This window comes from Heteronotia binoei, chromosome 6 (genome assembly GCF_032191835.1).
Source record: "Heteronotia binoei isolate CCM8104 ecotype False Entrance Well chromosome 6, APGP_CSIRO_Hbin_v1, whole genome shotgun sequence".
Lineage (NCBI taxonomy): Eukaryota > Metazoa > Chordata > Lepidosauria > Squamata > Gekkonidae > Heteronotia > Heteronotia binoei.
In genome coordinates this window covers 31,619,803-31,631,841 of record NC_083228.1, presented here as the reverse complement: position 1 = coordinate 31,631,841, position 12,039 = coordinate 31,619,803, and the positions used below count along the sequence as shown (strand labels likewise).

At 41.2% G+C, this 12,039-nt stretch overlaps 1 protein-coding gene across 6 annotated transcripts in view; it reads left to right on the top strand.

The window, feature by feature from the left end:
* Positions 1-6,091: 6,091 nt before the first annotated feature.
* Positions 6,092-12,039, top strand: part of P4HA1 (prolyl 4-hydroxylase subunit alpha 1) — a 31,339-nt gene continuing 25,391 nt past the window's right edge. For 4 of the 6 annotated variants that reach the window (XM_060241217.1, XM_060241213.1, XM_060241215.1 and 1 more), the window contains exons 1-4: positions 6,102-6,226; positions 8,275-8,371; positions 9,528-9,679; positions 10,760-10,897. In XM_060241217.1, coding sequence (XP_060097200.1) covers positions 6,139-6,226; positions 8,275-8,371; positions 9,528-9,679; positions 10,760-10,897 — 475 coding nt within the window. In that variant the 5' untranslated portion in view covers positions 6,102-6,138. Of the gene's footprint in view, positions 6,227-8,274; positions 8,372-9,527; positions 9,680-10,759; positions 10,898-12,039 lie in introns of all 6 variants that reach the window. The other 2 variants (XM_060241214.1, XM_060241218.1) reach the window with 1 other exon arrangement.

Below are 12,039 nucleotides of genomic sequence, written 5' to 3'. Positions count from 1 at the left end.
TGCCTACAACTCCCATCAGCCCCAGCCATTGGCCATGCTGGCTGGGGCTGATGGGAGTTGTAGGCAAAAACATCTGGAGAGTTACCATTGGCCACCCCTGCTAATGGATAATCTCTGGAGACATCTGGATCGTGGTGGATCGGCGCTGCTTATACTTCTAGATCTATTGGCAGTGTTTGACCATGAGGTGTTGGCCCACTGCCTTGCCGATGTGGGGATTCAGGGATTAGCTTTACAGTGGCTAACCTCCTTTCTTCATGGTCAAGAACAGAGGGTGGCTCTCGGGGGGGGGATTGTCCCAGTGGCACTCACTTGAATATGGTGTGCCACAGGGGGCAGTCCTTTCTCCAATGTTATTTAATATCTATATGCACCGCCTTGCCTGGATGGTCCAAATATATGGGCTGGGTTGTCACCAGTATGCTGATGACACCCAGCTCCATCTGCTTATGGATGGCCGTCCAGACTCCACTTCTGATGAACTAAGTGAGGCACTGCAAACCATGGCTGGTTGATTGCGTCAGAGCCAACTGAAGTTAAATCCATCTAAGATGGAAATCCTATGTCTGGATCTGAGGGGGGCGGGGGAGGAAGTGGGATCAGGCTCCTGCCCTTTGATGGTATTCAATTAGTGCCGTTGATAGAGGTGAAGAGCTTGGGGTATTCCTGGATGCCTCTTTATCCATGGAGGTCCAGGTTGCCGCCACTGCAAGGGCCATCTTTTTTCATCTGAGGCTGGCCCGACAGTTGGTCCCTTACCTTACCCCCCATGACCTAGTCACAGTGATTCATGCAACAGTCACTTCCAGATTAGACTAATGTAACTCTCTCTACATGGGGCTACCCTTGACTCTGCTCCGGAAACTCCAGCGAGTGCAGAACACTTCAGCCCGGTTATTAGCATCAAGGCCTATACAGGCGCAGATGCATCCGGTGTTGCGCGAACTGCACTGGGTACCACTCAAGTACCGGATCCGTTTCAAGATGTTGGTCCTTACCTTTAAGGCCCTTTATGGCCTGGGGCCTGCATATCTTTGGGTTCTGAGGTTGGCTACACAACATCTTCTCATGATCCCTGGTCCTAAGCATGCCTGACTGGCTTCAACAAGGGCCAGGGCCTTTTCGGTCTAGACCTCTACCTGGTGGAATGAGCTCCTGCTGGTGATCCCTGCGGGACCTATCCAAGTTTCACAGGGCCTGCAAGATGGAACTCTTCCACCAGGCTTTTAATTGATCCAGCATGTGTTCCTTGAAGTCATCGTTTCCCCCAGCACCTTACTACCTAAGTGCTCAAGTTATGCTGAATGCCTCCAGCCTATATGCGGTTTTATGATCTGTTGCCATTATGTGAATTATGGTCTTTTGATTTAATTTGATAATTCTGTAATTATGATATCACTTGGTTTTGATGTAGTTTATTTCATGTTGCTGTAAGGTGTTTAATGTTGTTAGCTGCCCTTAAATTAAATTTCAATCTACTTTCAGTGCACTTCCCAACTGGATTTTGTCAGTTTACACAATAAAATGCAGTTGGAAAGTGCTTTGAAAGTGGATTGAAACTGCATTATTTAGCATGTGTGATCTCAGCTTCTGGTTTGTTGCCATGTTAATGATAGAGATCTGCTGCAAAGCAAAACCTGACATACACAAAATTAGACTAGGAAGAGAGGTAAAGCACACCTAGGCACTTGGTGTTCCTGGAAGGATTGCTAACCATCAGACATACCCTTCCTCTTGTGTTAGGTTATTGTTGTGATCCTTTCCAAGAAACTTGTTTAAATACACAGCACTGTTAATTCAATGGACCCAAATACTGATAAGCTAGCAAATATCTAATTCTGAGAAAGCACTTTGTGTTCTCTGGTCAATTATAAACAAGTGTATTTGCTGAGTTTCTCTTAAAGGTCCAGCATCTTTAAATTTTCCTGGAAATTCTGTTGTTAACATTCTTGAGATTATCCATTTCTTCTATGTAGCTACTTTTAAAATCTGAGGCACATGCATAATTTTTCTTTGATAATAACACAACAGTGATGAGCTTAAATTCACTACTTGAAACTTTAGCTATGAAGCTGGAATGATAAACTGGTTACATTTACAATTATTAAGAAACAATGGTATAAAATAAGTTTTGTCATGTTCATTCCTCTCAGTCATTCAGCACAATCCACTCTATTCTTGTAAAGAGAGGGGAAAGTGGGATTGATAGGCTTACTGAAGAGATTGTGCTTGATGACCTTTATCTGTGAGTGTTTGAGAACATCTGGTTGATGCTTTGAAATCTTACAGTTCAGTCTCTTTCCTGTCTTTGTCTCTTTCCTGCACTTTCCTGCCTCTTGACCCTGCTCTTTCTAGAGCCTGTTTTATTTTCTTCACGATGGGCCTTATTACTAGTAGCATTATATCAGTGTTGCATTGATTGTTTATATTATGTAAAATTTCAAATAAACAGTTTTTACAAAGTTTGGGCATGGCATGTGATAGAGTAGTCTGTCGGGTTGTGATCCTTTCCAGTCTGGTTTTAGGTCTAGCTGCCCTGGTGGATAACCTACCCCAGGAGATCAGTCTGTTGATTTTTCTGGACCTCTCTGTGGCTTTTTATACCCATCAATCATGATATCCTTCTGGACCACTTTCTCGGTTGGGATTGGGAGGCACCATTCTGTAGTGGTTGTGGTCCTGTCTGGGTGAGGTCATCCAGAGATTTGGGCTGGACTGTCACCCTCAGGGCTTCTTTTGTACAGGAACTCCTTTGCATATTAGGCCACACACTCCTGATTTAGCTAATCCTCCAAGAGCTTACAGGGCCTGCTGTAAGCTCCAAGAGGATTGGCTACATCAGGGGTGTGTGGCCTAATATGCAAAGGAGTTTCTACTACAAAAAAAAAGTCCTGTTCATCAGATGATACTCAGCTCTGCCTTGTCCTTCCAACTGATCCAAGAGCAGCTGTAGAAACCCTGAACTGGTGCCTGGAGGAAGTTTGGGAGTAGATGCAAGCTAATAAACTGAATCTTAATCTTGACAAGATGGAAGTGCTACTAGTGAGCGGAAGGTCTGACATGGAATTTAATGTGTTGCCCACTCTGGACGGGGTTGCACTCCCCTTGAAGGAACAGGGTGAACCTCTTGGACCTAGGCTGACTGCTGGATAAACAGGTGTCTGGCCAGGAGTGCCTTTTACCGGCTTCAGCTGGTTAGGCAATCATGCCAATAAAGGTTATTGTATTGTAACTGGTTAGGCTGCTGCAACTTTCCTTGGCCAGGAAAGATCTGACCACTGTGGTACATGCCCTAGTTACATCTAGATTCAATTAATGCAATGTGCTCTCTGTGGGCCTGCCTTTGAGAAGTGTTTGGAAACTTCACCTGGTGCAGAATACTATAGCTAAGATGTTGACTAAAATGTGTCACTCCAGTCTTGTTCCATCTACATGGGCTCCCAGTTTGACTCTGGGTGCAATTCAAGGTGCTGGTGCTAACGTGGCTTGAGGCCAGTGTACCTGCAGGATTGCCTATTGCCTTATGCGCATACTTGACCACTGTGGCCAACTTCTGGGATTAGACAGGTGGCAACCTAGGAGAGGGTCTTACCAGTAATGGCACCAAAACTCTGGGAACTTCTCATTAGGGTGAATTGTCTGTCTTCTTTTGTTGCCATCTTCTGACAGCAAGTGGAAACTTTTTTGTTTCACTTTTAATTCTCTCAGTGATCTCTTCTTCTGCTGTGTTTTAATTTGTTTAAATGACGTGTTTATAAATTGATTTTAATGGCTTTTAAGATGAGATTTTAATGTGTATGTTTTAATTTGTTAGCTGCCTTAGCCCTATGGAAAGGCAGGATAAAAACCTTGTTAATATTAATAATACCATGGGAAGAAGAAAAGCTGGTTTTTATACTCCACTTTTCTCTATCCCAAAGATTCTCAATGTGGCTTATAATCGCCTCCCCTTCCTCTCCCCACAACAGGCACTTTGTGAGGTAGATGGGGCTGAGAGAGTTCTGAGAGAACTGTGACTTGGCCAGGGTTACCGAGCAGGCTTCATGTGGAGGAGTGGAGAATCAAACCTGGTTGCCTAGATTAGAGTCTGCGGCTCTACCACTACACCATGCTGGCTCTCATTAGGGGCACTATTCACACAACCTGCTTCTTTTCCCATTAATTGTAATGTACTGGAGCATGGATTACACATGACTGTTCCTGCTAGTTATTACAAGAACTTTGGAAGTTATCCTTTTAAATAGATGGAATGTGCAGGGACATATAATTTCCTCCTGTATCCCTTCCCCCCTGTTTCTTCTTTCTCTTCCCTGGCAGCCCCCATTGCCTTACCCTTTTCTTGCTTCTTTCTCTTCTTCTCACCCACCAGTTAACCTATTGTTTATCTATTGTCCTGTCTTTCCCCTGCTTCTCTCCCCCGTTAAAATCTGTCTGTGCTGTGCAGTGGCTGTCAAGATGGGCCCAGGTGTGTGATGGCGATTGCAACCAGGCCAGGCTGAGTTCTCCAGGTGTCACTGCTGAGCCCATACCCACCAAGTCCTCTTCCATCAGGGGACATGATGGAGAGAAGGGATAGGACTCTTTCCAGGGCTCTTTTAATGTCCATGTCTACCCCTGCTCCCCCCCTTATGGCTTTGTTTTACAGAAACTAAGACTTAGAAGGATTAGCAATATCGTGATTGCATAGCAACCCCCAAAATGGCAGCTAAGAGCTCAGTAGGGATTCTTTTCTTAAAGTTACAGGTGTTGTTTCTATTAATTTGGGGTGGTGGTGGTGTAATCCCCTGCTTTTTTAAAAAAAGATTTCAACTTATTCAGCAATTTTTGGACTTCTTTCATGTGTGTGGAGACACTCCCTCTCTCTGTTCCTGTCTATTAATCTACACTGTGACCCAGTTCAGAATTAGATATATGATAGCCCTAGTGCCCCCCCCCCCCGATTGAATATGATAATGACAATTATGTTGCTGATTTAGTTATTTTAAAACAGGGGTATCAGACTCATTTGTTATGAGGGCTGAATCAGATATAAATGAGACCTTGTTGGGCTGGGCCATGTGTGTCATAAAATGTAATGTCAGATAGCGGAGATATAAACTATATAAAGGACACAAGCACGGTTAAAGATTAAAAAAAAAACAACTTAAAACATGCTTAAAAGATTAGCACTCTTGCAATATTTTGTTTATTTAAGTCTCTGATAACTGATACTTCTTGCCCTGAATTATTGCATCAAAATCTGCAGACAATGTCTGTTCTGTAGCAATCTTGAGTATGCTATTCAGGTGTGTGTCTGTAAGCTGTAAACCTGGCAAAACAAGCTGTGATGCAGAAGGAAGCAAGAGAGAGGGAGAAGGAAGCAGACAACAGCCAGATGCTCAGGGCCCTGATAGGAGTGCTCTGGGGGCCTGATTTGGCCTCTGGACTGCATGTTTGACACCCCTGGTTTAAAAGATGTTTTAGGAAACACCTGATATTGACCTACAAAGACTGATTCACACATTACAGGAAAGACATAGCCACATTGTGTTTCCACAGTGAATGCTGTTAAGAAGTCAACAGTAGATGTACATCTAGAAACACAAGTGAAAACTGATTAAGCCAAGGCTAATTGGTATGGCTGAGATCTGATTCCGAACTATGCTTTAGGAAATCTGTCATTTAAAAATGTTGCAGGATATGTGTTTATGAAATGCAGTTTGAAACAAACACATACTTGTGATCCTTATTCCTTTAAGGATTTTTTTACATTTTAATCTTTCAAACCTTTCAAAGGGGTTTCCATGTTGTACTCTTTACATGTAGATAGAAAGAGTATAAGTACTGTCAACACAGTGCTTGCTGGGAAAATGTTGGTATTCCAAGGAACCTTTTTGTAGGATATCAATATTTTCTAGAGTCAGCACTGTGTGGATGAAACTGTTCCTTAGCACTTTGTAAGTTGCAAGTCCAGGTTTCCTTGACACTATCCCAAGAAATTACTTACATATGTTGAAAGAAATACTCTGCACTGGTGAAATTTTGTTCTAATGCACATGTGTCTGGTTGAATAACCTATGCACTTAAAAATGCTCTTTGTCTAAACAATTAACTTATTTCTCTTTTAGGTGTATAGAAAGGATAAAGATTGAAAGAACTATGGTATTCACAATGGCATGGAGTCTTTTACTCCTTGGTGCTCTGCTGCCTTCTTCTTATGCCCATACAGATTTCTTCACGTCCATTGGTAAGCAATTTTTTGTGTGTTCAATGGGCAAGCGCTTCTGAGCGGTTTAATGAAAACCACACTGAAGATGATGTGTTGAACTGCATTGTTCATTTATAAAATCTATCATTCGCTGTTGTGACATCTTGCAATAAATCACAAAATCACCAGCAGATTACCATAACACAACAGTAAAAAGTAGGTAAGCAACAATAAAAAAGTACTAGAAAGAATTAAATCATTGCTAGCAGCTTAACTGAATAATGTGTATATTTGATTTGTAAATGGAGGCTTCTGAGTGCATGTGAATCAACACACATGGTGTAATCTCTCATGCAGTGTCAGTTTTGAATGATTAGATGAGTAATTGTGTCATTCATGAGATGCATAAGATGGACGTGCATCTTGTCTTCCTTATAAATTAGTACAAAAAACCTTTGAAAGGCTGCATGCACCTCATTAGAGAATTCACTCAGCAAACACGTGCTGTGTATGGTCTATTTTGAGATTCCCAGGTGTGTTGGAACCCAGTTATGATACAGACCACAGCACAGGAGGAGAAGGCGCTTCAGCCTCCCTCTTCTGCCATTTTCCTGACCTGAAATGGCACCAAGGAACCACTTTTTGTCTCATTGGGAAAACTTAAATTGCAACCATCAGTATATGTAACTTTCCCCAGCTGAAAAAAAAGTCATTGCTGCTTAGCATGGGAGAAGGCTGAAGTGTCTTCTCATTCACCATGGTCTTGATCTAAATCCAACCCATGTACTCCTGAGAAATTAAATTCAAAACATGGACCACCTTTGGCATAGCATGTCCATATGTCCTACATGAAGTTATGATATTGGAATGGGCCCTAAGTTGCAAGCTGGTTGAATGATTACTTTGGAAAGCTATCACTATGAAGCTTTTTTTTTGCTCTTTGTGCAAATAGCTAACTGCAGTGTTGCTTCAGCAGTGCAAGAGTTAAACTGATACTATTGGGTTGAATGTAAAAAAATACTATTTGCCTTGGAAGCACAGAAGCTTTACACAGTATCCCCGATCCTCCATGTTTTCTGGTTAAGGGAAAAATGCTATTCAAACAAATTGCAAAGGTGATCTCACTCCAGTGGTAACAAGAGAAAGAAATGTTACATACATGAATAGAAGCCCATCTTACATGACACGATTCATGTAGATATATTTAACTTATTATAAACAGATTAACCTCAAAAAGGTTAACTTGCTACAGCTCCAAGCCCACGTAAGAGAAATGAGAGGTCCTAAATAAGAAGAAACACAGAAGGCAAGCAAGGGCCAAAGAAGCTCAATGAGAGGGTGGGGCCAACTGCTAAGTGTACCTGAGTGAGAGAATTTTCTTAACACTTTCCCTCCCAGATTCTTTTGTATGTAGAGTTACAATAACCAACAGATACTGAGTAAACTTTAAAAGATGGAAGTAAAGAGATATAAAGAAAGAAGTTGCATGGTTTATGGAATATTTTTGCATAATAACTAATGAAAGAGATATGACAGATATCTTGCATTTAACTATAGTTGCAGCATTTTAGTGAGTCTTTCTTCAAGGCTGTGTGAAACTAAATAGTGCTTATGACAGCAGTATTTCAGTTACATGTTTTCTTTTGTGGTGGAATGGTTATGGCTTGCTGCCTAATCAGCAGAGAGCCCTAGATCTCAGATACAAAAAGAACTTGGACATTAATGTGGGGTGAGGAGTAGAGAAACATCTTTCCCTGTGGACAGAAGAAGTGAAAATCTTTCATGCTACCTGTCCAGTAGCCAACAATTCATTCTAAACTGTTCCGCCTTACAGTTTACATTCAACTTCACAGTGGTAATTGTTTGGGAGCATTGAAGTTGGACAACATATCCTTTCTACAAGGTAAAATTAGTTTGGGTTTCTCCCAGTTGGGAAAGTTTGAAGCCCAGCATTTTTGCATCAACATTAGACAGTACAAAGAAAGGACAAAATAGTTCAAAATAGAAAACCTAAAGCTAGAGGCACAAGGAGTTGTAGTCTTTGTAATAGTTGTCATAGACATAATGTTCTTTAAACTATCTTTTAGGTCACATGACAGACTTGATTCATACAGAGAAAGACCTGGTGACATCACTGAAAGATTATATCAAGGCAGAAGAAAGCAAACTGGAGCAGATTAAGAAGTATGTCATGGCTTCAGTATCAGTATTTTATCATGATTCTTTGTGCATAACATGTACTGTTAAGTCAAGCGATGTTTGGCTTTTGTGGGAATAAGAGTAAATTTGCCATTATTGCAAGATGTACACTATAAATAGCTCAAAGCTGAGCATGCATTGGTAAGAAAAAGTTGAGTTTATGGCTTCCCAAATCTTAGTTCCTCATTAAGAGGCGAAACTATTACAGTTTGAAAGGAAGTAACTTTTTAAAAAGATCTTTACATTGTATTATTTTACATCATGAAATAACACAATTTAATTCAAGTCTGGATTTTCAAGAAAATTTTTGAATTGAATTCTTTTCTAAATCATTTCCTGATTCCCATGGTTGATTTGGGTCTGATTTAAATGTTACTGGGGGTCAGTCTTGAACACACAAAGCTGCATATTGGTCCATCGTGTTCATTATTGTCTACTCAGACTGACAGTGGCTCCTTAGGGGTCTCAGACAGAGGCTTTTAGCATCACCTACTGCCTGGTCCTTTTAACTGGAGATGCTGGGGATTGAACCTGGTACCTTCTGCAGGCCAAGCAAATGCTCTGTTGCTGACCCACAGCCCCTCTCCTAATCTTGTGCACCAGGAGTGAACCAGAGCTTCTGGAATGGAACTTTTCCACCTCCTGCTTTTCACTGTAGCTTCCTATGCTCCCTTTTGGGAGTATAAGGAGCAGTGTGTGGGGTACAACATGGCATTCTGAAGCGGGAAGGGAAATTGGTGAAAATGTTACTGTGACCAAGTGCTGCTTTTATGAGTGGAATGAGGTTTAGTATCCAACCTTTTTATATTTAATCAGTTTCTTTGTGTTAATTCATGCGCTGCGTAAATATTTCAGAATTGTTCTAATAGTTGAACTGAAATATTTGGTTTATATATATATATATATATATATATATATATGTAGAATTTTTCTTCCAGCAGCCCAGATTTGGCTGCAAGTACATTAATTATGCCACAAAAGTGCCACAAAAGTACAGCAGTAGAAAAGAAGACTTTGCAGAGGAAGAGTTCTGCTTCATGTTGCCCCAAGGTATCACATGGCAGTTAAAAATGTCGCTGTGTGAATGAGCCCCCCCAAAACTGATTATTGAAAATATTTAGTTCACAATGAATTTCTTTAGGTGGGCAGAGAAGCTGGATAAGTTGACAGACACTGCAACCAAGGACCCTGAGGGATTCTTGGGGCATCCTGTGAATGCATTCAAGTTAATGAAGCGACTTAATACTGAGTGGAGTGAGCTGGAGAATTTGGTCCTGAAGGATATGTCTGATGGTAAGTGCTTTGAAAGTATAGTCTAAGAGACTAGGTTGGCTATTCAGCTCTACTATGAGGAAGTGGATAATCATGACTCGGCTCTGTTCTCTCATCAGTCACAGGCTTAAGTTTTTTGACATTGTGCTGGGGACGCTTGAAAAGTCAGAAAGATTTTGAATTATAGTGGTGGTAGTATTGATCATGCTGCAGTATGTCTAGAAATCTGATTAGATCCTCCTAGCTGCATGATTGTCTATGAGAAATTGAACTGTACTTCTGCATTTTATGCGGGAGGAGATACAAACAAAAAATCCAGGTGAAAACATGAGTAAATAAGGGAAATTTGTCAGCATCGTGACGCAGAAAAATACGTGCTAATCCTTATGCCAGTCACAGATGAAAAGGTACAATGAGCTGTTTCGCCTCGATATGCAAATTGTGCATATGCTTGGTTGTATTTCACTAAATCTGAGTGCTGTTCAGCTTCAAAAGGGATAATAGAAACTATGATTCCCAGTACTTTACAGTTATACTTTCATACTTTGCTGCAATTACAAAAGGGATGGGACTCAATGGGAGCTAGTTTGGTGTAGTGGTTAAGTGTGTGGACTCTTATCTGGGAAAACCGGGTTTGATTCCCCACCTCTCCACTTGCACCTGCTGGAATGGTCTTGGGTCAGCCATACCTCTGGCAGAGGTTATCCTTGAAAGGGCAGCTGCTGTGAGAGCCCTCTCCAGCCCCACCCACCTCACAGGGTGTCTGTTGTGGGGGAGGAAGATAAAGGAGATTGTGAGCTACTCTGAGATTCAGAGTGGAGGGCGGGATATAAATCCAATATCATCATCGTGTAATGACAGGATGGAGACAGTGGCATTGGGCTGGGAACCAGGTGGAAGAACTGTGAAGAGTGGGGAAAAGATGAGTCCACAACTGTTGGTGTTCTTGTTATACTGCTAGTTTCTGAAAGATGCATGTGAAATAGTAGGGCATTGCAAGTCTCTGTATGAGTTTTAGTTAATTTGTATTAGGAATATTTGCTGAAAGCCAGATCTGTTTTGGAAATGCAAGTCCCTTTCACATTTTATCTTTGTCTTTAGGGTTTATTTCCAACATGACTATTCAACGTCAGTATTTCCCTAATGATGAAGATCAGACTGGTGCTGCCAAAGCTCTTTTACGGCTCCAAGATACATATAAATTAGACACAGATACTCTCTCAAAGGGAAATCTTCCAGGTAAATTGACCCTGGAAAATGAGTGTAGAAGAGAAGTATTTGATAAATCTTGAACAACACATTCTGTTTCTTGTATACTGTTTCTGTTTATCTCTTGTAATGTTAAAGTACTTACCTTATGAAGGATCTGACACTATTTCTTTTTTGTTCAGGCCTCAGTGTTATAACAGTGCAGTCATTAACTTGCGAGGTGGTGTGAATTAGAACATACTGTTGGGGCCTTTACATACGATTAGCTTCTAGTGCATAAACCGTGTACATTTTGTTATGTTTGAGTGAATGGGAATATTTTTCAAGGAAATTTCTCTTTTTTTGTGTGTGGGGGGGTAGTATTTCATATTCCTTCACCACTCCCCTTTTTTTGAGAAAAAGTGAGTTTTCATTGTGCTTATTGTAACAGGGATGCTGTTTGGAATGTGGCTATGAGTATGTCAGGCACTCTGTTGGATGGCACCTGTAACATTTTTGCTTGATAATACTACTTTTCACTTCTTCCAAACCCACATACTGTGTCAGTAGGTTCTTTTTTACTGCAATTTATTTATTAAAATGTTTATATCTGACTTTTCCTCGACAACTTATAAGTCATAGTTAAAAACAATACACTTTTAAAACAATAGCAGAAAACTACAGATACCGTCCCCACTCCTCAAAGGATTCCTGCAGTATATATCCTGTTAAAAGCTGTGGCACTCCCTTCAGCTCCTCAGGGATCCCATTCCCCAGTGAGAACTACAGGGGAAGCTAAAGGGAGAAGAAAACTGGATTGTAGCTCCAGAACCCACTCTGGATTTATACGCATTGAATAGAACTTGCAAAAAGACCCTGCGTGTGTGAACCTTGTGTGCATAGGCTCAGTATGTGCAATAGATACTGTGAAAAAAGCAAGATCCCTGGTTGCAGAGACAAGCCTGCATGTTTCCTGCATACATTCTGCTCTTCAGGTCTGCTGAATACATGGTGTGTGTGTGTGTGTGCATGCACTCACTCAAACTGGGATCTTGCTTACCTTCCCTCCACATGAGAGTTCATTATCCCTGCTTTTGCAGAGTGTAAAAGGGTCTTATCAGGGTTCAGATTGCAAAACAGGCGTCTCATATGGCCTGAAGTTGATAAGAGCTTTCTTCCCAGTTGCTGAGACT